The sequence below is a fragment of the Dendronephthya gigantea genome, unplaced genomic scaffold (genome assembly GCF_004324835.1).
Source record: "Dendronephthya gigantea isolate DGI-Jeju-01 unplaced genomic scaffold, DenGig_1.0 000053F, whole genome shotgun sequence".
Lineage (NCBI taxonomy): Eukaryota > Metazoa > Cnidaria > Anthozoa > Malacalcyonacea > Nephtheidae > Dendronephthya > Dendronephthya gigantea.
The window spans coordinates 1,076,215-1,103,634 of record NW_021163063.1 but is presented as its reverse complement, the minus strand read 5'-3'; the positions used below and the strand labels follow the sequence as shown (position 1 = coordinate 1,103,634).

Below are 27,420 nucleotides of genomic sequence, written 5' to 3'. Positions count from 1 at the left end.
AAACTATGTTCACTCTTCCCATGCGAAACGGATTGTTTTTCTCCGTGTTTGAACTACGTGAGACGGAGAAGAACGCGGACACAAGTAAAACAAACAAAAACGGCAAAAACAAGCTGTTCATTCTGGTAAAACTTGTAAAATAAAGTCAAATGTTTTCAAATATTTCATACAGAAATTTCCATTTTGTTCATGTTGGGAACAATCACAGCCTCGCTCTCATTGTTTGATTGGTTTCTGACACGTGTAAAAAAACAGGGACGCGCTGCGTACAAGACTCACACACTTTCTGCCACAAGATATTTCTAATCATTTTCTCCTTATTTCGACTTTTTTTCACAGAACTCTAGTTCATATTCACTTAGAAGCACGGCCAAATAATTTTCTGTAAGATATGCACACAGTACATCGTAATATGAAGAAACATAGCAGTTGAAAATCGGCAAACAAAAGTTTTTTATATCAAAACCTTTGACCCCTTCTCTGAAGAATTTTTGAAACAGAACTTTGCTGACGCTGAAATTTTTCGAGTATAAGACAATGAAGAATAGAATTTAAATTTGAATGAAATTAGACGTCTTGCTGGGCGATGGATGGGTATGTTGGTCTCGTGATTGTCACTGATGGACTCGTAAGAAACAGTCTTTATTTCGACTTTTTACACACATATTCTAGTTCATTTTCATTTAGGAGCACATCAAACCAATATTTAGTTGATATGCACACAATACATCATAATCTGAGACACTAAGTGTTTGCTTACAATAAAAACTGTGATTCCCTCTCTAAAGAATCAGTTTTTGAAATGCCCAGCAGGGAGTAGCGAACTCTCCCGAAGTTCGGAATTTTTTGAGACAATATATAAGTTGGTTTGAATTTGAATGAAATTAGAGGGTGTGTTGATCTTGTGACAGTTTCAGAATAAGTTAATATAACGTTTTATTTGAAGAACGCTTCATTTATTTCAAGATGACTGAGATCGTTAGCGGAGTTTTGAAGCTGACGTTTGGATTTTTAGCGAACAAGGCTCGCAGTAAAATTGCAGAAGGTTTAAACGATGGCGACGTCACGGACGAAGAATGTCGACGCTTGATCGTGAGAGAACTCGATGATATTAAGAGGAAGTTGGATGGATTGGCGAGAAAGGATTTACTGAGCAGTTTTTGTTTTCTTCGAGAAGGAATAAATGGTCTTTATCAGTCGCTACAGCAGTTTAAGGAATCCGAGAATGGATCAGAATCGACCGAACAAGCAACCTCAGCTGAAGCTACGTCTTCTGAAGAAACTGGTCTTGTTTCTCAAATCAACGAGGTTATGTCTTTGATAAGCGCTTTCAATTCATTGAAAATACATTCCAAGAAACGCTATCTCTCTGCCATCGATTCATTCAAACTCGCTCGTGAAAAAGCCACCGAAGCATTCTGCAACGAAGCTTTGTCCATCGAAGACCGAATTCAAGCGTCGCAGGTTCGAATGATGGCCAGAATTTTAGAAAAATCAGAAGATCCTGACGCGGGGGTAAGCGATTGCCTAGAATACCTGAAGGAGCTTCATGATATCAAAGCTATTCAAGAAATATTTTCGGTTGTGATTGACGGCGGATTTAAATCACGGTTTAATAAAACGAAGCGACTCGACAATGCTTGGTCTGTTCACCAAATGAATCTGCTTTTGTTTGAGTTTGCCAAAAGGTTTTCGAACTTGCAAACAGTGTTTTATAATTGGCCCAAGATTTTGCTTGGAAAGAAAAATCATCATCCATTAGTCAGGAGTGATCGCCTTATTGAAAAATACAGAGAGTCTGGTGTGAAGATTACGTCGCCGTACCTGGGTTACACATTTTCCGAAAGTATTAATTCACCTCGTTGTGTTGTAAATAGCAAAAGAGAAATTGTTGCGATAGTGGGAGACGAATCTGTTAAAATCTTGAAACCCTCAGGAGAATCTCGAACAATATTTGATCCTTCCAAACAAGAGGATTTGCCAGGTTGCAAGGTAGCTGGGATGGATATCGATGCTGAAGATAACCTTTACGTCATCACGAGATTTGGAGAAAGCGATGATCAACCATGGAGTTACAAGTTGTTGATATTTGATAAGCATGGAAAGAAAAAACTTGAGTCTCTGTTACCTTTTAAACACATGAAAGAATATACATATATATTAGGATATGCTGTACCCATAGCAGTAAACAATGACAAAATGATCGCCGTTTTTGATCGAGAGAAACAAATTCTACATGTCGGAACTTCATGTAAGACGAATTCATTTGAAGTCCATAATAGTTTTCATCTCAAAGAATTATCTCACAGAGTCTATATGATACGGTTTCTAGATAATAATGGAACAAAAATAATTGCTGCAGGTCTTTGGGAAGATTGTTTTTATATCTACACGGAGAACAGACAGTTGGAACGCAAAGTTATGATACCTGAAAAATATGGATCTATTTATTCTGTTGCGATAAATTACATCACAAAACGGATCCTGGTTTTAACTAACATTGGACGTTATCTTTGTAGTTTCTCAGAAACAGGAGAACTGAAAGACAATTTAGATCTGGAGTCTTCGTCCTTCGTTGAGATTATTTCTAATCTCCATGGTGCAGTTGCTTTGGTTTCGAAACAGCGCGTAACATTTCTTTAACTCTAGTGGACTTATTTTCATGTAAAAGGCAAATATTAAAAAATGCACTATGGGCATAGATCAAATGGCAATGCAATAAATGCATGGTAAATAAAACTTGAATTAGTCAAATCAATTCCCACAGCATGACAATCACATACAAAGAGTTCAGAGAAATTATTTTTAATCTTGTATGACTCATAACTCTCTGAAATCACTGAACTCTCTCTGTGTGTAACTGTCATCCTGTGAGGATTGACTTTTTGTTCACTATAAACCATTAATATTTTACCATTCACATGATCACATCAGTGTAATTTTAAATCACATGCATGATATATCAAAAAAATCATTAATAGACCCTCCCCAAATTTGTAATTGGGGCATGGACATTGTAGAGTATTGTTGATAAACAGTTTTTCATTGTCAGTCATCAAATTCAAGAATTGGCAATTTTGTAACATTTTATACAGTCATACAGAATGACTTTCTCATAGACATGCAGTAAGATAAGATAAAAAAGTTTATTTTTTTGTGAAACACAAGTTTCAAGCAAAATTATAGCTCTGGAAAAGAAACACTGAACTGTTGAACAATCCTTAGTTATATATTTTAGCCAGTTGCTTGACCATCACCATAGCTGATGAGCTTTTAAAATTTTTATAATAGAATTGAAATCACTTGATACCTTGTGTACCAGAACTTTCTGCTTACCAGATGTTGGAACAAGAATGTATAGAAAAAACTATAGCTGGAAATAATAAAATATACTATAGCCCTTGTTTAAAATAAAAATACAATACCATTGACAATGTTTCTGTAATTTAATTGTAAAATACCTCCAGTGGTCTCCTCACACACAATGCCTCACCCACCCCCTCAATTCTCACCCACCTATTTCGACTCCCATACATTAGAAAATTGCACAGTTAAATATAAAAACCCATTTTGGATCTGGACTGTACCAACATGAGGCAGCTTCTTCAGTCTTTTCCAGTCGATTCCAGAAATGAAATGACATCATCGCCTATCGCGCCGCGAGTGACGATCATAGCTACGCTTGTGCCAACCACTTGAAGACGTGGAATGTCGATTTTCCTGCTAAAATTTGAGAAAAACATTTTAAGCATTGCGAGCGCACATCAGTTTTAAAAATTGGAGCTGGAAAAAGAATAGTTTAGGGCGATTTGGTTTGAATTAAGTTTCGATTTTGACAGGATATGGGGGATACAATAACTTTATAAAGACTTTCTCGTCACAGTAGGGAGTTTAAGATTTAAGACGCGGCCAGCTCGACGACGCTCTCGCAAAACAAAGAAACTCCACAAACGAGACAATAGGTCATAGGTGTGCATAACTTGTGGTACCACGACAGCGTTCTCGTTCTTACAACGCTTTCAAATGAGGCAATTTCACGGCTTCTCGACGACATGAAAGCAGCTGCAAAGTGACAGGCTAAAGGGCTCGTTTACACTTGCGATTTTTGCTGCGATTTTCTTCTTTTGATAGATGTGAACGAGTGAATTAGTGACTGATGTTCAAATAAAAGCTCTTATACATCAGAGCATTCGTAAGTAATTACGCATTCACATCTGTCAAAAGTCAGATATATACGCAAAAATTATACGCAAAACTCACATGGAACTTGCAAGTAGAGTTTTTGCGATGAGTAGAAAAGATACATCAAATACTCACTCGAAATCTTCTATCGTATTTACGTTGAAACGAACTCTCCGCGTGATGCGAATAATCACGATATTTGTGTCTATTCTTTGTCCGTTTCACCTGAAAATACAAAATCACCCGAGGAAGACGATTAGGGCAATTGCCTGCATCATGCACGAACAAAATAAAGATATTGACTACAAATTGAAGATATTTCATCAGACTAAACTACGGCAATAGTAATATAAAAAGGTAGTCAAATTTAATTACAGTATAGAACAATGTTCAGACTACATGCATAAGACAAACTGGGTGGTGTATCATAATATCACCAACCTTCCCATATTCATTTAGAAGCACGGCTAACTAATTTTGTGTAAGATATCCAGACAGTACATCGTATTTTGGAGAAACATAGAAGTTTGAAATCAGCAAACAAGTTTTTTATATCAAAACCTTTGACTCCTTCTCTGACGAATTTTTGAAATTTTTGAAACAGAACTTTGCTGACGTTGAAATTTTTCGAGTACAAGACAATGAAATGGTTTGAATTTAAATTTGAATGAAATTAGACGTCTTGCTGGGCGATGGATGGGTGTGTTGGTCTCGTGATTGTCACTGATTGACTCGTAAGAAACAGTCTTTATTTCGACTTTTTTACCCACATATTCTAGTTCATTTTCATTTAGGAGCACATCAAACCAATATTGAGTTGATATGCACACAATACATCATAACCTGAGACACTAAGTGTTTGCTTACAATAAAAACTGTGATTCCCTCTCTAAAGAATCAGTTTTTGAAATGCCCAGCAGGGAGTAGCGAACTCTCCCGAAGTTCGGAATTTTTTGAGACAGTATATAAGTTGGTTATTAACTTTGAATTTGAATGAAATTAGAGGGTGTGTTGATCTTGTGACCGTCTCACAAGCAGTTAATATAACGTTTTATTTGAAGAACGCTTCGTTTATTTCAAGATGACTGAGATCGTTAGCGGAGTTTTGAAGCTGACATTTGGATTTTTAGTGAACAAGGCTCGCAGTAGAATTGCAGAAGGTTTAAACGATGGCGACGTCACGGACGAAGAATGTCGACGCTTGATCGTGAGAGAACTCGATGATATTAAGAGGAAGTTGGATGGATTGGCGAGAGAGAATTTACTGAGCAGTCTTCTTTTTCTTGAAGAAGGAATCAATGGTCTTTATCAGTCGCTACAACAGTTTAATGCATCCGAGAAAGGATCGGAATCGACCGAACAAGCAACCTCAGCTGGAGCTACGTCTTCTGAAGAAACTGGTCTTGTTTCTCAAATCAACGAAGTCACGTCTTTGATAAAGGCCTTCAATTCGTTGAAAATACATTCCAAGGAACGCTATCTCTCTGCCATAGAGTCGTTCAAACTCGCTCGTGAAAACGCCACAAAAGCATTCAGCAACGAAGCTTTGTCCATCGAGGACCGAATTCAAGCGACGCAGGTTCGAATGATATCCAGAATTTTAGAAAAATCAGAAGATCCTGACGCGGGGGTAAGCGATTGCCTGCAATACCTGAAGCAGCTTCATAATATCAAAGCTATTCAAGAAATATTTTCTGTCGTGATTGACGGCGGGATTAAATCTCGGTTTAATAAAACGAAGCGACTCAACAATGCTTCGTCTGTTCACCAAATGAATCTGCTTTTGTTTGAGTTTGCCAAAAGGTTTTCGAACTTGCAAACAGCGTTTTTTAATTGGCCCAAGATTTTGCTTGGAAAGAAAACTCATCACCCTTTAGTCAGGAGTGATCGCCTTATTGAAAAATACAAAGAGTCTGGTGTGGAAATTACGTCGCCGTACCTGGGTTACACATTTTCCGAAAGTATTGATCCATCTCGTTGTGTTGTAAATAGCAAAAAAGAAATTGTTGCGAAAATAGAGAGAGGTGATTCTGTTCAAATATTGAATCCCTCAGGAGAATCCTGTACAATATTTGATCCTTTCAAACAAGAGGATTTGCCAAGTTGCAAGGTTGTTGCGATGGATATCGATGCCGAAGATAACCTTTACGTCATCGCGAGTTTTCGAGAAAGCGATGATCAACTATCGGGTTACAAGTTGTTGATATTTGATGAGCATGGAGAGAAAAAACTTGAGTCTTTGTTGCCTTTTAAACACTACTATTTAGGTTTTGTACCCATAGCAGTAAACAATGACAAAAGGATCGCCGTTTTTGATCGAAAGAAAAAAATTCTACATGTCGGAACTTCATGTAAGACGAATTCATTTGAAGTCCATAATAGTTTTCATCTCAAAGAATTATCTGACGATGTGAATATGATACGGTTTCTAGATAATAATGGAACAAAAATAATTGCTGCAGGTTTATGTGAAGATTGTTTTTATATCTACACGGAGAACGGCGAGTTGGAACGCAAAGTTTTGATACCTGAAAAATATGGATATATTAATTCTGTTGCAATAAATTACATCACAAAACGGATCCTGGTTTTAACTGACGATGGACGTTATCTTTGTAGTTTCTCAGAAACAGGAGAGCTGAAAGACGATGTTAATCTGGAGTCTTCGTCATACGTTAAGATTATTTCTAATCTCCATGGTGCAGTTGCTTTGGTTTGGGAGCAGCGCGTAACATTTCTTTAACTGTAGTAGACTTATTTTCATGAAGGCAAATATTAAAAAATACACTATGGGCATAGATCAAATGGCAATGCAATAAATGCATGCTAAATAAAACTTGAATTAGTCAAATCAATTCCCACAGGATGACAATAACATAAAAAGAGTTCAGAGAAAGTATTTTTAATCTTGTATGACTCATAACTCTCTGAAATCACTGAACTCTCTCTGTGTGTGACTGTCATCCTGTGAGGATTGACTTTTTGTTCACTATAAGCCATTAATATTCTACCATGCACATGATCACATCAGTGTAATTTTAAATAACATGCATGACATATCATAAAAATCATAAATAGACACTCCCCAAATTTGTAATTGGGGCATGGACATTGTAGAGTATTGTTGATAAACAGTTTTTCATTGTCAGTCATCAAATTCAAGAATTGCCAATTTTGTAACATTTTATACAGAATGACTTTCTCATAGACATGCAGTAAAATAAGATAAAAATGTTTATTTTTTTGTGAAACACAAGTTTCAAGCAAAATTATAGCTCTGGAAAAGAAACACTGAACTGTTGAACAATCCTTAATTATATATTTTAGCCAATTGCTTGACCATCACCATAGTTAATGAGCTTTTAAAACTTTTATAATAGAATCAAAATCACTTGATACCTTGTGTACCAGAACTTTCTGCTTACCAGATGTTGGAACAAGAATGTATACAAAAAACTATAGCTCTAAATGATAAAATAGACTATAGCCATTGTTTATATAAAAATACAATACCATTGACAATGTTTCTGTAATTTAATTGTAAAATACCTCTAGTGGTCTCCTCACACACAATGCCTCACCCACCCTCTCAATTCTCACCCACCTATTTCGACTCCCATACATTTGAAATTGCACAGTAAAATATAAAAACCCATTTTGGATCTGGACTGTACCAACATGAGGCAGCTTCTTCAGTCTTTTCCAGTCAATTCCAGAAATGAAATGACATCATCGCCTATCGCGCCGCGAGTGACGATCATAGCTACGCTTGTGCCAACCACTTGAAGACGTGGAATGTCGGTTTTCCTGCTAAAATTTGAGAAAAATATTTTAACCATTGCGAGCGCACATCAGTTTTAAATTGGCGCTGGAAAAGAATAGTTTAGGGCGATTTGGTTTGAATTAGGTTTCGATTTTGACAGGATATGAGGGATACAATAGCTTTATAAAGACTTTCTCGTCACAGTAGGGAGTTTAAGATTCAAGACGCGGCCAGCTCGACGACGCGCTCGCAAAACAAAGAAACTCCACACACGAGACAATAGGTCAGAGGTGTGCATAACTTGTGGTGCCACGACAGCGTTCTCGTTCTTACAACGCTTTCAAATGAGGCAATTTCACGGCTTCTCAACGACATGAAAGCAGCTGCAAAGTGATAGGCTAAAGGACTCGTTTACACTTGGGATTTTTGCAGCGATTTTTTTCTTTTGATAGATGTGAACGAGTGAATTAGTTACTGATGTTCAAATAAAAGCTCTTATACATCAGAGCATTCGTAAGTAATTACGCATTCACATCTATCAAAAGTCACATATATACGCAAAAATTATATGCAAAACTTACATCGAACTTGCAAGTAGGGTTTTCACTCGAAATCTTCTATCATATTCACGTTGAAACGAACTCTCCCCGTGATGCGAATAATCACGATATTTGTGTCTATTCTTTGTCCGTTTCACCTGAAAATACAAAATCACCCGAGGAAGACGATTAGGGCAATTGCCTGCATCATGCACGAACAAAATAAAGATATTGACTACAAATTGAAGATATTTCATCAGACTAAACTACGGGAATAGTAATATAAAAAGGTAGTCAACTTTAATTACAGTATAGAACAATGTTCAGACTACATAAGACCAACTGGGTGGTGTGTCATAATATCACCAACCTTCCCATATTCATTTAGAAGCACGGCTAACTAATTTTGTGTAAGATATATCCAGACAGTAAATCGTATTTTGAAGACTGAAACATAGAAGTTTGAAATCGGGAAACAAAAGTTTTTTATATCAAAAACTTTGAACCCCTCTCTCAAGAATTTTTGAAATTTTTGAAACAGAACTTTGCTGACGCGGAAATTTTTCGAGTACAAGACAATGAAGTCGTTTGAATTTAAATTTGAATGAAATTAAACGTCTTCCTGGGCGGTGGGTGGGTGTGTTGGTCTCGTGATGGATTCGTAAGAAACAGTCTTTATTTCAACTTTTTTTACACACATATTCTAGTTCAATATTCATTAGGAGCACATCAAACCAATATTGAGTTGATATGCACACAATACATCATAATCTGAGACACTAAGCGTTTGCTTACAATAAAAACTGTGATTCCCTCTCTAAAGAATCAGTTTTTGAAATGCCCAGCAGGGAGTAGCGAACTATCCAGAAGTTCGGAATTTTTTGAGACAAAATATAAGTTGGTTTAAATTTGAGTGAAATTAGAGGGTGTGTTGATCTTTTGACAGTTTAACAAGCAGTTAATATAACGTTTTATTTGAAGAACGCTCCGTTTATTTCAAGATGACTGAGATCGTTACCAGAGTTTTGAAGCTGACATTTGGATTTTTAGTGGACAAGGCTCGCAGTGAAATCTCAGAACGTTTAAACGATGGCGACGTCAGGGACGAAGAATGTCGACGCTTGATCGTGAGAGAACTCGATAATATTAAGACGAAGCTGGATGGATTAGCGAAAAAGGATTTACTGAGCAGTTTTTGTTTTCTTCAGGAAGGAATCAATGGTCTTTACCAGTCGCTACAACAGTTTAATGCGTCCGACAATGGATCAGAATCAACCGAACAAGCAACCTCAGCTGGAGCTACGTCTTTTCGGGAAGTTGTTCCTGTTTCTCAAATTAACGAGGTCACGTCTTTGATAAACGCCTTCAATTCGTTGAAAATACATTCCAAGGAACGCTATCTCTCTGCCATAGAGTCGTTCAAACTCGCTCGTGAAAAAGCAACCGAAGCATTCAGCAACGAAGCTTTGTCCATCGAGGACCGAATTCAAGCGACGCAGGTTCGAATGATGGCCAGGATTTGCGAAAAATCAGAAGATCCTGACGCCGGGGTACGCGATTGCCAACAATACCTGAAGGAGCTTCATGATATCAAAGCTATTCAAGAAATATTTTCTGTCGTGATTGACGACGGAATTAAATCTCGGTTTAATAAAACAAAGCGACTCAACAATGCTTCGTCAGTTCATCAAATGAATCTGCTTTTGTTTGAATTCGCCAAAAGGTTTTCGAACTTGCAAACAGTGTTTTTTAATTGGCCCGAGATTTTGCTTGGAAAGAAAACTCATCATCCAATAGTCCGGAGTGATCGCCTTATTGAAAAATACAGAGAGTCTGGTGTGAAAATTACGTCGCCGTACCTGGGTTACACATTTTCCAAAACCACCGAAAGTATTGATCGATCTTGCTGTGTTGTAAATAGCAAAAGAGAAATTGTTGCGAGAATAGAGATACATAATTCTGTTAAAATTTTGCATCCCTCAGGAGAATCCCGTACAATATTTGATCCTTCCAAACAAGAAGATTTGCCAAGTTGCAAGGTTGTTGGGATGGATATCGATGCCGAAGATAACCTTTACCTCATCACGCAAGAAAGCGATGATCAATCATGGAGTTACAAGTTGTTGATATTTGATGAGCATGGAGAGAAAAAACTTGAGTCTCTGTTACCTTTTAAACACATGAAAGCCTATACAGATATAATTGGATCTGTTGTACCCATAGCAGTAAACAATGACAAAATGATCGCCGTTTTTGATCGAGAGAAACAAATTCTACAGGTCGGAACTTCTTGTAAGACGAATTCATTTGAAGTCCATAATAGTTCTCATCTCAAAGAATTATCTGACAGAGCGAATATGATACGGTTTCTAGATAATAATAGAACAAAAATAATTACTGCAGGTTATTGGGAAGATTGTTTTTATATCTACACGGAGAACGGGGAGTTGGAACGCAAAGTTATGATACCTAAAAAATATGGATCTATTGATTCTGTTGCGATAAATTACATCACAAAACGGATCCTGGTTTCAACAGACTTTGGACGTTATCTTTGTAGTTTCTCAGAAACAGGAGTGCTGAAAGACGATGTTGATCTGGAGTCTTTGTCCTTCGTTCAGATTATTTCTAATCTCCATGGTGCAGTTGCTTTGGTTTGGGAACAGCACGTAACATTCCTTCAACTGTAGTGGACTTATTTTCATGAAGGCAAATGTTAAAAAATGCACTATGGCCTATGGGCATAGATCAAATGGCAATGCAATAAATGCATGGTAAATAAAACTTGAATTAGTCAAATCAATTCCCACAGGATGACAATCACATACAAAGAGTTCAGAGTAATTATTTTTAATCTTGTAGGACTGATATTAACTCTCTGAAATCACAGAACTCTCTCTGTGTGTGACTGTCATCCTGTGAGGATTGACTTTTTGTTCACTATAAACCATTAATATTTTACCATTTACATGATCACATCAGTGTAATTTTAAATCACATGCATGACATATCAAAAAAATCATTAATAGGCACTCCCCAAATTTGTAATTGAGGCATGGACATTGTAGAGTATTGTTGATAAACAGTTTTTCATTGTCAGTCATCAAATTCAAGAATTGGCAATTTTGTAACATTTTATACAGAATGACTTTCTCATAGACATGCAGTAAAATAAGATAAAAAAGTTTATTTTTTGTGAAACACAAGTTTCAAGCAAAATTATAGCTCTGGAAAAGCAACACTGAACTGTTGAACAATCCTTAATCATATATATTTAGCCAGTTGCTTGACCATCATCATAGCTGATGAGCTTTTAAAATTTTTATAATAGAAATGAAATCACTTGATACCTTGTGTACCAGAACTTTCTGCTTACCAGATGTTGGAACAAGAATGTATAGCAAAAACTATAGCTGGAAATGATAAAATAGACCATAGCCATTGTTTAAATAAAAATACAATACCATTGACAATGTTTCTGTAATTTAATTGTAAAATACCTCCAGTGGTCTCCTCACACACAATGCCTCAATGCTCGTTTACACTTGCGATTTTTGCTGCGATTTTCTTCTTTTGATAGATGTGAACGAGTGAATTAGTTACTGATGTTCAAATAAAAGCTCTTATACATCAGAGCATTCGTGAGTAATTACGCATTCACATCTGTCAAAAGTCAGATATACGCAAAAATTATACGCAAAACTCACATCCAACTTGCAAGTAGGGTTTTTGCGATGAGTAGAAAAGATATATCAAATACTCACTCGAAATCTTCTATCGTATTCACGTTGAAACGAACTCTCCCCGTGATGCGAATAATCACGATATTTGTGTCTATTCTTTGTCCGTTTCACCTGAAAATACAAAATCACCCGAGGAAGACGATTAGGGCAATTGCCTGCATCATGCACGAACAAAATAAAGATATTGACTACAAATTGACGATATTTCATCAGACTAAACTACGGGAATAGTAATATAAAAAGGTAGTCAAATTTAATTACAGTATAGAACAATGTTCAGACTACATAAGACCAACTGGATGGTGTATCATAATATCACCGACCTTCCCATATTCATTTAGAAGCACGGCCAACTAATTTTGTGTAAGATATCCAGACTGTACATTGTATTTTGCAGAAACATAGAAGTTGAAAATTGGCAAACAAAAGTTTTTTATATCAAAAACTTTGTCCCCATCTCTGAAGAATTTTTGAAATTTTTGAAACAGAACTTTGCTAACGTTGAAATTTTTCGAGTATAAGACAATGGTTTGGATTTAAATTTGAATGAAATTAGACGTCTTGCTGGGCGATGGATGGGTGTATTGGTCTTGTGATTGTTACTGATTGACTCGTAAGAAACAGTCTTTATTTCGACTTTTACACACATATTCTAGTTCATTTTCATTTTGGAGCACATCAAATGAATGTTGAGTTGATATGCACACAATACATCATAATCTGAGACACTAAGCGTTTGCTTACAATAAAAACTGTGATTCCCTTTCTAAAGAATCAGTTTTTGAAATGCCCAGCAGGGAGTAGCGAACTCTCCCGAAGTTCGGAATTTTTTGAGACAATATATAAGTTGGTTTGAATTTGAATGAAATTAGAGGGTGTGTTGATCTTGTTTGAAGAACGCTTCGTTTATTTCAAGATGACTGAGATCGTTAGCGGAGTTTTGAAGCTGACGTTTGGATTTTTAGTGAACAAGGCTCGCAGTAGAATTGCAGAACGTTTAAACGATGGCGACGTCACGGACGAAGAATGTCGACGCTTGATCGTGAGAGAACTCGATGATATTAAGAGGAAGTTGGATGGATTGGCGAGAAAGGATTTAATGAGCAGTTTATGTTTTCTTCAAGAAGGAACCAATGGTCTTTATCAGTCGCTACAACAGTTTAAGGAATCCGAGAATGGATCAGAAACGACCGAACAAGCAACCTCAGCTGGAGCTACGTCTTCTGAGGAAGTTGGTCTTGTTTCTCAAATCAACGAGGTTATGTCTTTAACAAACGCCTTCAAATCATTGGAAATGCATTCCAAGAAACGCTATCTTTCTGCCATAGAATCGTTCAAACTTGCTCGTGAAAAAGCCACCGAAGCATTTAGCAACGAAGCTTTGTCCATCGAGGACCGAATTCAAGCGTCGCAGGTTCGAATGATGGCCAGAATTTTAGAAAAATCAGAAGATCCTGACGCCGGGGTAAGCGATTGCCTACAATACCTGAAGCAGCTTCATGATATCAAAGCTATTCAAGAAATATTCTCTGTTGTGATTGACGGCGGAATTAAATCTCGGTTTAATAAAACGAAGCGACTCAACAATGCTTCGTCTGTTCACCAAATGAATCTGTTTTTGTTTGAGTTTGCCAGAAGGTTTTCGAACTTGCAAACAGTGTTTTTTGATTGGCCCAAGATTTTGCTTGGGAAGAAAACTCATCATCCATTAGTCAGGAGTGATCGCCTTATTGAAAAATACAGAGAGTCTGGTGTGGAAATTACGTCGCCGAACCTGGGTTACACATTTTCCAAAAATATTGATGAATCTCGTTGTGTTGTAAATAGCAAAAGAGAAATTGTTGCGAAAATAGCGAGAAATGATTCTGTTCAAATTTTGAAACCCTCAGGAGAATCCCGTACAATATTTGATCCTTCCAAACAAGAGGATTTGCCAAGTTGCAAGGTTGTTGCGATGGATATCGATGTCGAAGATAACCTTTACGTCATCACGAGATTTCGAGAAAGCGATGATCAACTATGGAGTTACAAGTTGTTGATATTTGATGAGCATGGAGAGAAAAAACTTGAGTCTCTGTTGCCTTTTCAACACATGAAAGTAGATATATATGCATATGACGTACCCATAGCAGTAAACAATGACAAAATGATCGCCGTTTTTGATCGAGCGAAACAAATTCTACATGACGGAACTTCATGTAAGACGAATTCATTTGAAGTCCAAAATAGTTTTCATCTCAAAGAATTATCTGACATAGGGAATATGATACGGTTTTTAGATAATAATGGAAGAAAAATAATTGCTGCAATCTATTTTGAGGATTGTTTTTATATCTACAGGGAGAACGGCGAGTTGAAACGCAAAGTTATGATACCTCAAAAATATGGATATATTTATTCTGTTGCGATAAATTACATCACAAAACGGATCCTGGTTTTAACTAACCGTGAACATCTTTGTAGTTTCTCAGAAACAGGAGAATTGAAAGACGATGTTGATCTGGAGTCTTCGTCCTTCGTTGAGATTATTTCTAATCCTAATGGTGCAGTTGCTTTGGTTTCGAAACAGCGCGTAACTTTTCTTCAATTGTAGTGGACTTATTTTCATATAAAAGGCAAATATTAAAAAAATGCACTATGGGCATAGATCAAATGACAATGCAATAAATGCATGGTAAATAAAACTTGAATTAGTCAAACCAATTCCCACAGGATGACAATCACATACAAAGAGTTCAGAGAAATTATTTTTAATCTTGTATGACTCATAACTCTTTGAAATCACTGAACTCTCTCTGTGTGTGACTGTCATCCTGTGAGGATTGACTTTTTGTTCACTATAAGCCAGTAAGATTTTACCATTCACATGATCACCCACCCCCTCAATTCTCACGCACCTATTTTGACTCCCATACATTTGAAAGTTGCACAGTTGAATATAAAAACCCATTTTGGATCTGGACTGTACCAACATGAGGCAGCTTCTTCAGTCTTTCCAGTCGATTCCAGAAATGAAATGACATCATGGCCTATCACGCCGCGAGTGACGATCATAGCTACGCTTGTGCCAACCGCTTGAAGACGTGGAATGTCGGTTTTCCTGCTAAAATTTGAGAAAAATATTAGAATCATAGCGAGCGCACATCAGTTTTAAATTGGCGTTGGAAAAAGAATAGTTTAGGGCGATTTGGTTTGAATTAGGCTTCGATTTTGACAGGATATGACCGATACAATAGCTTTTATACAAAGACTTTCTCGTCACAGTAGGAAGTTTAAGATTCAAGACGCGGCCAGCTCGACAACGCGCTCGCAAAACAAAGAAACTACACACACGAGACAATAGGTCAGAGGTGTGCATAACTAGTGGTACCACGACAGCGTTCTCGTTCTTACAATGCTTTCAAATGAGACAATTTCACTGCTTCTCAACGACATGAAAGCAGCTGCAAAGTGATAGGCTAAAAGGGGGAGGTGAGTGGGTGAAAGGTAAGGGGTAGATTGTGGGTGATCAATGAATAGTGTAGAGGTAAGGGGTAGATTGTGGGTGATCAATGAATAGTGTAGAGTATATATTAACTAGATTCATAACAACTCTGTTGTTTACCTTCATTTTTGGCGTGTTCCCACAATTTCTCTAGCCTCTCGTCTTTCTTGAACGACGAGTCGTGTGCCCGATTTGTCTCAATATGATCCTGGCCTTCCTCCCCAGCACCCAACAACCCGTACCTTTCCATAATATTCATCAAATTCAACCATCTTCCAAGCATTACACTCACAAGAATTTAATCCATATACCATATGATATGCATACACCATACTTTAGTATCTGACCATCACTTCTTGAAAGTAATTTCAATCACAACTCATTACGAGGTCCTATTCTTTTTTCCAGTGTTGTGTGTAACTTCTTTATCTGAAGACAACAATCATAGTTATAAACATCTAATGATCACCAGCTGTTAGTCAGTGGTGTTATATTGCTAACAATTTACTCTCATTGTGACAGAAATAGTATTTCATCAGTACAGTACCTAAGTTGATGAAGACATTTGTTGAAAAATTGATCTAATTTCTGTATGTGCAAGTCGACCAATGGTTTTTACCAATTATGAACAAGTATTCCAGTAAACAATTAGTTCAGCAATTTTAAAACAAATGTGTTGACAACTTCAGGTAACAAATATTTTATTACGGATCTCACCAAACTCCAGTGATGTATCAAAAATTTCTATGCCATTCACGTCCACAAACATTCGCAACCACACATACATTGCAAGTGACGTTTAGGTTGACCGGAAGTAAAGTTTTTGTTTTTCACTAATCACAATCCTTGACCCAGTCTCATGCTGTTTGTGTTATCAAAAATATCACTTGCTTAAGCTCAATAATAAGGCGGCTATAAACTGTTATAATTGTAGGTATGGTCGTGAATGTTTGTGGGTGTGTTTGCAATACAAATTTTTAATGTCTCACCAGAGTTCGGTGAGATCCGTAATACAAACACTTCCATTGCAATGACAGTAACATACATAGACCCAGTTTCTTACATATTCTCTGTGTTCGTTCACTTTTTCAGTCAACTTTTCAAACTTGGGTTTAATGTGATCCTGGCCATTGTTAAGCATATCCTCTGCAACATCAAGCTGTTCTTGAAGGTCATCATGCTTTGCTATCCTGTTATCAAAATGCCGTAATTCTTCCTGAAATATAAACCAAATGCTTGAGACAACAAGCCAAGAACAAACATGTTTGAGATTTTGCTAGACCAACTTTTGATTTAGGCAACAAAAAAGGAAATTCTGAAAAGTGCAAACTAAACTTAGTAAAATTGCCAAGTTTGACTGTGAAATATTGTATAAAGTGTGGAAAATATAGCCATGCAAATATGGGAATTTTGTATACTTTTTTAGTTACCGTACACAACTAATTTAGTTACATGCTTCAAGTAAAAAAAGTATACAAAATTTTGCATGGCTATATTTACCTTACTACTAGGCATTTTGCAGCCAAACATGGTGATTATACTAATTTTTGTATGCTCTTTTTAGCTGTGGTGATTTATTTCCTTCTTGTTAACTAGTTCACAAATTGGTCTATTATGCAAAGGCCATTGAAAACATACTTTCATGATGTCAAGCTCTTCCTCCGAGTACCCTTGAACCTGGGCTCTTTTCCACAAATCTCTGACACGATGGTCTTGAAATTCTTCATTGGGAGCTCCAGACAAAACTTTCTTTTTTAATCGACAGTAGCTGCTGTCCACTTCTCTACACTTCATGTTCATTTCCTCTTGAAGCTTTGAGAAAGCTTCCTCATGTGGTATGTTCTTTCCAACAATGTTATTCTGTCTGTCTTTATGTGCAGAAACAATTCCAACCAAATCCCTGTACTGCTTCCATTTATCGTGATGGTGAGTTAGTTCCTCGCGTAGCTTTTCTAATTCTTCTTTGCTAAATTGTGCTGCGGAGAAGTTAAATTTGAAATTTAGTACATTCTTGGGACTATGATAAGGTCTGAGTGAGGGGGAGGTGAGTGGGTGAGAGGTATGGGGTGGATTGTGGGTGATGAATGAATCACTAGTGTAGAGGTAAGGGGTACCTAGATTGTGGATGATCAATGAATATAGTGTAGAGTATATATTAACTAGATCCAAAACAACTCTGTTGTTTACCTTCATTTTTGGCGTGTTCCCACAATTTCTCTAGCCTCTCGTCTTTCTTGAACGACGAGTCGTGTGCCCGATTCGTCTCAATATGATCCCTGCCTTCCTCCCCAGCACCCAACAACCCGTACCTTTCCATAATATTCATCAAATTCCGTCTGATAATCGCCTCAGCTTCGCCGAGATTATCCTTCCCATCTTGTTTCTGATGTTTCCATTTTATCTCGTCTTTGTCTTGCCGCTCCAGCTCAACGTACAACGCGTCCAACTTCTCTTGTGATAACAACAACTGCTTCGCCTTTTGCCAAACTATGTTCACCCTTCCCATGCCAAACGGACTGTTTTTCTCCGTGTTTGAACTACGCGAGACGGAGAAGAACGCGGACACAAGTAAACCAAACAAAAACGGCAAAAACAAGCTCTTCATTGTGGTAAAACTTGTAAAATAAAGTCAAATGTTTTCAAATATTTCATACAGAAATTTCCATTTTGTTCATGTTGGGAACAATCACAGCCTCGCTCTCATTGTTTCTGACACGTGTAAAAAAATAGGGACGCGCTGCGTACAAGGCTTACACATTTTCTGCTACAAAATATTGCGGTGCCCGCGTCAAGTTTGGCACCGCATTATATTCTGCCTGTGAGTTTGTTTGTTCGCATCAATACGTTTCCTTAATCGCCAAGTAAAAATTCCTTGCACATACTTGGAATGCTTGGAATTTTTTCCTAATTATTACTATTAATCTTGTTGTACGTTTGGCAAATTCCTTTTGTAGAGGAACGTTCTTTTTTCAATTTCAATCTCAAACTCTGATAATTGCGTGTATCTCTGCTTTTATGCACCCAAGAAGGACAAAAATACCACCATTCGATTCAGCGTAAGAAATTATACTTACAGGTCTTAAATATATTACTAAACAAGAGTATTCGCAGCGTTTTTTGACGTTTGAAAGACAAACGAAATTGAATTGTTGACAAATCGCTCAAAATTACTATGCTATACTTTACTAGTAATAGTAAGTTTGGTCTTTGATATCTTTCATATCGTTGGTTTTCTCTTTTAATTTTCGTCCTTAAATAAGTGGATCGGTCTTACATTGCGATTTATTTTATAGTACTTTGAGCCAAATATATTCTATTTCGAAGGTTTTAAAGTATAGTTTCAATAAGCGAACTTTATGACAAATCGCTCAAAATTATTAAACAAATTAAAAATGCAATACGCTTAATCCTTGACTTCTGTATCGTTGCTTTTCTAGTTTCCGGCTCTACGCCAGTTTATTCGTCTCACGTTTCTCTTCATTTTGATAGTATTCTTAGATAGTATTTTTAGCCTAAATATTTTATTTCTGAAGATTTTAAAACGGCGCAATTTTGACCTTAATGTACCAACCAACCAGGCTGCGGCCGACAGGAGAATGTAAGTTGGTGATGTCGTTAGAAATGAGCGGACGTTTTATTTCTAGACAAGCATTGCGGGCACCGCATTTTAGTACTGTGTCTGGTTTATAATCATTTTCTCCTTTTTTCGACTTTTTTTACACAAACTGTAGTTCATAATCATTTAGAAGAACGGCCAAATAATTTGTGTTAGATACGCAGACAGTGCATCGTATTCTGAAGACACATAGCAATTAAGCAAACGTTTTTTAATATATATTAAAAATTGTCACCCCCTCTCCAAAGACATGAAATGCGAAGGAAGCCAAGAACTTTCCTGACGCTGGAATTTGTTAAAAAAAGTTGTTTGAATTCGAATCTGAATGAAAATAGATATCATCACTGGTTTGTACTTAAACAACATGTTATTAACATTATTTCTAAAAATCTTTCTAAGAAGTCAAAAATACACTTTCGGAGAAAGAGATTCGCAAACCTAATATTAGCATAAAGGCGATTTATCGCGGGAATATTTGTTTCGATCATAGGATAAAAACAGTAGTTGAATGTAATTTTGATATTTTGATTGTCTCAGATTACTACGGCTAAAATTATTACTAATGCAGTTAATGACCTTTCCCACTATGGTCTACTTTGCGATCTAAGTATCAAATGTGGTATAACAACTGCCTAAAACAGCCGAAAATATTTCTACTTCTCGACGTTTCGAGCTCAGGGCCTTCGTTTCGGAGTATAATTAATTTTTGTTTCAGGCAAAGATATGCAATTATCATGCATATATGCAAATAAATCACCGGATATTTCATGTGTTGTGTTGATCTTGTGACGTTGCAAGTATTTATAACGTTTTATTTGAAGAACGCTTCGTTTATTTCAAGATGACTGAGATCGTTAGCGGAGTTTTGAAGCTGACGATTGGATTTTTAGTGAACAAGGCTCGCAGTAAAATTTCAGAACGTTTAAACGATGGCGACGTCACGGACGAAGAATGTCGACGCTTGATCGTGACAGAACTCGATGAGATTAAGAGGAAGTTGGATGGATTAGCGAGAAAGGATTTACTGAGCAGTCTTTATTTTCTCCAAGAAGGAATCAATGGTCTTTATCAGTCGCTACAACAGTTTAAGGCATTCGAGAATGGATCAGAATCGACCGAACAAGCAACCTCAGCTGGAGCTACGTCTTCTCGGGAAGTTGTTCCTGTTTCTCAAATCAACGAGGTCACGTCTTTGATAAACGCCTTCAATTCATTAAAAATACATTCCAAGGAACGCTTCGAGTCTTCCAAGAAATCCTTCGAACTCGCTCGTGAAAAAGCAACCGAAGCATTCAGCAATGAAGCTTTGTCCATCGAGGACCGAATTCAAGCGTCGCAGGTTCGAATGATGGGCAGAATTTTAGAAAAATCAGAAGATCCTGACGCGGGGGTAAGCGATTGCCTACAATACCTGAAGCAGCTTCATGATATCAAAGCTATTCAAGAAATATTTTCTGTTGTGATTGACGGCGGAATTAAATCTCGGTTTAATAAAACGAAGCGACTCGACAATGCTTCGTCTGTTCATCAAATGAATCTGCTTTTGTTTGAGTTTGCCAGAAGGTTTTCGAACTTACGAACAGTGTTTTTTGATTGGCCCATGATTTTGCTTGGAAAGAAAACTCATCATCCATTAGTCGGAAGTGATCGCCTTATTGAAAAATACAAAGAGTCTGGTGTGGAAATTACGTCGCCGTACCTGGGTTACACATTTTCCGAACGTATTGATGGATATCGTTGTGTTGTAAATAGCAAAAGAGAAATTGTTGCCATAATAGCGAGAGATGATTGTGTTCAAATTTTGAAACCCTCAGGCGAATCCCGTACAATATTTGATCCTTCCAAACGAGAGGATTTGCCGCGTCGCGAGGTTGCTGCGATGGATATCGATGCCGAAGATAACCTTTACGTCATCACGAGATTTCAAGAAAGCAATGATCAACTATGGAGTTACAAGTTGTTGATATTTGATGAGCATGGATGCAAAAAACTCGAGTCTCTGTTGCCTTTTAAAAACAACTCAGTATATGGATATCATGTTATATCCATAGCAGTAAACAATGATAAAATGATCGCCGTTCTTGATGGAAAGAAACAAATTCTACATGTAGGAACTTCATGGAAGACAAATTCATTTGAAGTCCATAATAGTTTTCATCTCAAAGAATTATCTGTGAATATGATACGGTTTCTAGATAATAATGGAACAAAAATAATTGCTGCAGGTTATTATCTTCAATCTTCTTTTTATATTTACACGGAGAACGGGGAGTTGGAACGCAAAGTTATGATACCTGAAAAATATGGATATATTAATTCTGTTGCGATAAATTACATCACAAAACGGATCCTGGTTTTAACTGACGGTGGACGTTATCTTTGTAGTTTCTCAGAAACAGGAGAACTGAAAGACAATTTTGATCTGGGGTCTTTGTCTACTTCTAGTATTATTTCTAATCTCCATGGTGCGGTTACTTTGGTTTGGGAACAGCTCGTAACTTTTCTTCAACTGTAGTGGACTTATTTTCATGAAGGCAAATATTAAAAAATGCACTAGATCAAATGGCATAGATCAAATGGCAATGCAGTAAATGCATGGTAAGTAAAACTGGAATTAGTCAAATCAATTCCCACAGCATGACAATCACATACAAAGAGTTCAGAGAAATTATTTTTAATCTTGTATGACTCATAACTTTCTGAAATCACTGAACTCTCTCTGTGTGTGACTGTCATCTTGTGAGGATTGACTTTTTGCTCACTATAAGCCATTAATATTTTACCATTCACATGATCACATCAGTGTAATTTTAGATCACATGCATGACATATCAAAAAAATCATTAATAGACACTCCCCAAATTTGTAATTGAGGCATGGACATTGTAGAGTATTGTTGATAAACAGTTTTTCATTGTCAGTCATCAAATTCTCGAATTGCCAATTTTGTAACATTTTATACAGAATGACTTTCTCATAGACATGCAGTAAAATAAGATAAAAAAGTTTATTTTTTTGTGAAACACAAGTTTCAAGCAAAATTATAGCTCTGGAAAAGAAACACTGAACTGTTGAACAATCCTTAATTATATATTTTAGCCAGTTGCTTGACCATCACCATAGTTGATGAGCTTTTAAAACTTTTATAATAGAATTTAAATCACTGGATACCTTGTGTACCAGAACTTTCTGCTTACCAGATGTTGGAACAAGAATGTATAGGAAAAACTATAGCTAGAAATGATAAAATAGACTATAGCCATTGTTTAAATAAAAATACAATACCATTGACAATGTTTCTGTAATTTAATTGTAAAATACCTCCAGTGGTCTCCTCACACACAATGCCTCACCCACCCCCTCTATTCTCACCCACCTATTTCGACTCCCATACATTTGAAAATTGCACAGTTGAATATAAAAACCCATTTTGGATGTGGACGGTACCAACATGAGGCAGCTTCTTCAGTTTTTTCCAGTTGATTCCAGAAATGAAATAACATCATCGCCTATCACGCCGTGAGTGACGATCATAGCTACGCTTGTGCCAACCACTTGAAGACGTGGAATGTCGGTTTTCCTGCTAAAATTTGAGAAAAATATTAGAATCATTGCGAGCGCACATCAGTTTTAAATTGGAGCTGGAAAAAGAATAGTTTAGGGCGATTTAGTTTGAATTAGGTTTCGATTTTGACAGGATATGAGCGGTACAATAGCTTTATAAAGACTTTCTCGTCACAGTAGGGAGTTTAAGATTCAAGACGCGGCCAGCTCGACGACGCGCTCGCAAAACAAAGAAACTCCACACACAAGACAATAGGTCAGAGGTGTGCATAACTTGTGGTACCACGACAGCGTTCTCGTTCTTACAACGCTTTCAAATGAGGCAATTTCACGGCTTCTCAACGACATGAAAGCCGCTGCAAAGTGATAGGCTAAAGGGCTCGTTTACACTTGGGATTTTTGCTGCGATTTTCTTCTTTTCATAGATGTGAACGAGTGAATTAGTTACTGATGTTCAAATAAAAGCTCATATACATCAGAGCATTCGTGAGTAATTACGCATTCACATCTATCAAAAGTCAGTACGTATACGCAAGAATTATATGCAAAGCTCACATCGAACTTGCAAGTAGGGTTTTTGCGATGAGTAGAAAAGATGCATCAAATACTCACTCGAAATCTTCTATCGTATTCACGTTGAAACGAATTCTCCCCGTGATGCGAATAATCACGATATTTGTGTCTATTTTTTGTCTGTTTCACCTGAAAATACAAAATCACCCGAGGAAGACGATTAGGGCAATTGCCTGCATCATGCACGAACAAAATAAAGATATTGACTACAAATTGAAGATATTTCATCAGACTAAACTACGGAAATAGTAATATAAAAAGGTAGTCAAATTTAATTACAGTATAGAACAATGTTCAGACTACATAAGACCAACTGGATGGTGTATCATAATATCACCAACCTTCCTATATTCATTTAGAAGCACAGCCAACTAATTTTGTGTAAGATATCCAGACAGTACATCGTATTTTGAAGAAACATATAAGTAAAAAATCGGCAAACAAAAGTTTTTTATATCAAAAACTTGGAACCCCTCTCGGAAGAATTTTTGAAATTTTTGAAACAGAACTTTGCTGACGTTGAAATTTTTCGAGTATAAGACAATGAAGTCGTTAGAATTTAAATTTGAACGAAATTAGACGTCTTGCTGGGCGGTGGATGGGTGTGTTGGTCTCGTGATGGACTCAGTAAGAAACAGTCTTTATTTCGACTTTTTTACACACATATTCTAGTTCACATTCATTTAGGAGCACATCAAACCAATATTGAGTTTACATGCACACAATACATCATAATCTGAGACACTAAGTGTTTGCTTCCAATAAAAACTGTGATTCCCTCTCTATAGAATCAGTTTTTGAAATGCCCAGCAGGGAGTAGCGAACTCTCCCGAAGTTCGGAATTTTTTGAGACAATATATAATTATAAGTTGGTTTGAACTTGAATGAAATTAGAGGGTGTGTTGATCTTGTGACAGTTTCAGAAGAAGTTAATATAACGTTTTATTTGAAAAACGCTTCGTTTATTTCAAGATGACTGAGATCGTTAGCGGAGTTTTGAAGCTGACGTTTGGATTTTTAGTGAACAAGGCTCGCAATAGAATTGCAGAACGTTTAAACGATGGCGACGTCACGGACGAAGAATGTCGACGCTTGATCGTGAGAGAACTCGATGATATTAAGAGGAAGTTGGATGGATTGGCGAGAAAGGATTTACTGAGCAGTTTTTGTTTTCTTCGAGAAGGAATAAGTGGGCTTTATCAGTCGCTACAGCAGTTTAAGGAATCCGAGAATGGATCAGAATCGATCGAACAAGCAACTTCAGCTGGAGCTACGTCTTCTGAAGAAACTGGTCTTGTTTCTAAAATCAACGAGGTTATGTCTTTAATAAACGCTTTCAATTCATTGAAAATACATTCCAAGGAACGCTTCGAGTCTTCCAAGAAATCCTTCGAACTCGCTCGTGAAAAAGCCACCGAAGCATTCTGCAACGAAGCTTTGTCCATCGAGGACCGAATTCAAGCGACGCAGGTTCGAATGATGGCCAGAATTTTAGAAAAATCAGAAGATCCTGACGCGGGGGTAAACGATTGCCTAGAATACCTGAAGGAGCTTCATGATGTCAAAGCTATTCAAGAAATATTTTCTGTTGTGATTGACGGCGGAATTAAATCTCGGTTTAATCAAACGAAGCGACTCAACAATGCTTCGTCTGTTCACCAAATGAATCTGCTTTTGTTTAAGTTTGCCAAAAGGTTTTCGAATTTGCAAACAGTGTTTTTTGATTGGCCCGGGATTTTGCTTGGAAAGAAAACTCATCATCCATTACTCGGGAGTGATCGCCTAATTAAAAAATACAAAGAGTCTGGTGCGGAAATTACATCGCCGTACCTGGGTTACACATTTTCTGAAAGAATTGGTGAATCCCGTTGTGTAGTAAATAGCAAAAGAGAAATTGTTGTGAAAATAGCGAGAGATGATTCTGTTGAAATATTGAAACCCTCAGGAGAATCCCGTACAATATTTGATCCTTCCAAACAAGATGATTTGCCAAGTTGCAAGGTTGCTGCGATGGATATCGATGCCGAAGATAACCTTTACGTCATCACGGCATTTCGAGAAAGCGATGATCAACAATGGATTTACAAATTGTTGATATTTGATGAGCATGGAGACAAAAAACTTGAGTCTCTGTTGCCTTTTGAACTCAACCCTTTATATGGCTATGACGTACCCATAGCAGTAAACAATGACAAAATGATCGCCGTTTTTGATCGAAGGTTACAAATTCTACATGTCGGAACTTCATGTAAGACGAATTCATTTGAAGTCCATAATAGTTTTCATCTCAAAGAATTATCTCACAGAGTGAATATGATACGGTTTCTAGATAATAATGGAACAAAAATAATTGCTACAGATTATCTTAAATTTTGTTTTTATATCTACACGGAGAATGGGGAGTTGGAACGCAAAGTTATGATACCTGAGAAATATGGATCTAGTACTTCTGTTGCAATAAATTACATCACAAAACGGATCCTGGTTTTAACTGACGATGGACGTTATCTTTGTAGTTTCTCAGAAACAGGAGAGCTGAAAGACGATGTTGATCTGGAGTCTTGGTCTTCCGTTATGATAGTTTCTAATCTCCATGGTGCAGTTGCTTTGGTTTGGGAACAGCGCATAAGTTTTCTTCAACTGTAGTGGACTTATTTTCGTGAACGCAAATATTTAAAAAATGCACTATCGGCATAGATCAAATGGCAAGGCAGTAAATGCATTGAATTAGTCAAATCAATTCCCACAGCATGACAATCACATACAAAGAGTTCAGGGAAATTATTTTTAATCTTGTATGACTCATAACTCTCTGAAATCACTGAACTCTCTCTGTGTGTGACTGTCATCCTGTGAGGATTGACTTTTTGTTCACTATAAGCCATTAATATTTTACCATTCACATGATCACATCAGTGTAATTTTAAATCACATGAATGACATATCAAAAAAATCATTAATAGACACTCCCCAAATTTGTAATTGAGGCATGGACATTGTAGAGTATTGTTGATAAACAGTTTTTCATTGTCAGTCATCAAATTCAAGAATTGGCAATTTTGTAACATTTTATACAGAATGACTTTCTCAGAGACATGCAGTAAATTCAGATAAAAAAGTTTACTTTTTTGTGAAACACAAGTTTCAAGCAAAATTATAGCTCTGGAAAAGCAACACTGAACTGTTGAACAATCCTTAATTATATATTTTAGCCAGTTGCTTGACCATCACCAGAGCTGATGGGCTTTTAAAACTTTTATAATAGAATTTAAATCGCTTGTTACCTTGTGTACCAGAACTTTCTGCTTACCAGATGTTGGAACAAGAATGTATACAAAAAACTATAGCTGGAAATGATAAAATAGACTATAGCCATTGTTTAAATAAAAACACAATACCATTGACAATGTTTCTGTAATTTAATTGTAAAATACCTTCAGTGGTCTCCTCACACACAATGCCTCACCCACCCCCTCAATTCTCACCCACCTATTTCGACTCCCATACATTTGAAAATTGCACAGTTAAATATAAAAACCTATTTTGGATCTGGAGTGTACCAACATGAGGCAGCTTCTACACTCTTTTCCAGTTGATTCCAAAAATGAAATGACATCATCGCCTATCACGCCGCGAGTGACGATCATAGCTACGCTTGTGCCAACCACTTGAAGACGTGGAATGTCGGTTTTCCTGCTAAAATTTGAGAAAAATATTTTAACTATTGGGAGCGCACATCAGTTTTAAATTGGCGCTGGAAAAAGAATAGTTTAGGGCGATTTGGTTTGAATTAGGTTTCGATTTTGACAGGATATGGGGGGTACAATAGCTTTATAAAGACTTTCTCGTCACAGTAGGGAGTTTAAGATTCAAGACGCGGCCAGCTCGACGACGCGCTCGCAAAACAAAGAAACTCCACACGCGAGACAATAGATCAGAGGTGTGCATAACTAGTG

At 36.9% G+C, this 27,420-nt stretch overlaps 3 protein-coding genes across 9 annotated transcripts in view; 2 read left to right on the top strand and 1 right to left on the bottom strand.

The window, feature by feature from the left end:
* LOC114529010 (alpha-2-macroglobulin receptor-associated protein-like) overlaps nt 1–27,420 on the bottom strand; it is a 40,825-nt gene that overhangs the window by 9,118 nt on the left and 4,287 nt on the right. Inside the window, exons 1-9 of one of the 7 annotated variants that reach the window (XM_028550733.1) lie at nt 17,899–18,470; nt 17,350–17,687; nt 16,775–16,927; nt 15,832–16,140; nt 15,125–15,330; nt 14,674–14,824; nt 12,249–12,338; nt 7,582–7,992; nt 6,761–6,820 (exon numbers count right to left, since the gene is read on the bottom strand). In XM_028550733.1, the coding sequence (XP_028406534.1) occupies nt 16,084–16,140; nt 16,775–16,927; nt 17,350–17,687; nt 17,899–18,316 (966 nt within the window). In that variant the 5' untranslated portion in view covers nt 18,317–18,470 and the 3' untranslated portion in view covers nt 6,761–6,820; nt 7,582–7,992; nt 12,249–12,338; ... (1 more) ...; nt 15,125–15,330; nt 15,832–16,083. Of the gene's footprint in view, nt 1–6,523; nt 6,611–6,760; nt 6,821–7,581; nt 7,993–12,248; nt 12,339–14,669; nt 14,825–15,124; nt 15,331–15,651; nt 15,686–15,831; nt 16,141–16,774; nt 16,928–17,349; nt 17,688–17,898; nt 18,471–27,420 lie in introns of those variants that run through there. The other 6 variants (XM_028550736.1, XM_028550735.1, XM_028550734.1 and 3 more) reach the window with 6 other exon arrangements.
* Nucleotides 5,264–6,925, top strand: LOC114529053. The gene has a single exon (XM_028550778.1). The coding sequence runs from the start codon at nt 5,264–5,266 to the stop codon at nt 6,923–6,925; it is 1,662 nt and encodes a 553-aa protein (XP_028406579.1).
* Nucleotides 23,949–26,125, top strand: LOC114529009. The gene has a single exon (XM_028550732.1). It carries the CDS (start codon nt 24,437–24,439, stop codon nt 26,108–26,110), a length of 1,674 nt encoding a protein of 557 aa, XP_028406533.1. The 5' UTR covers nt 23,949–24,436; the 3' UTR covers nt 26,111–26,125.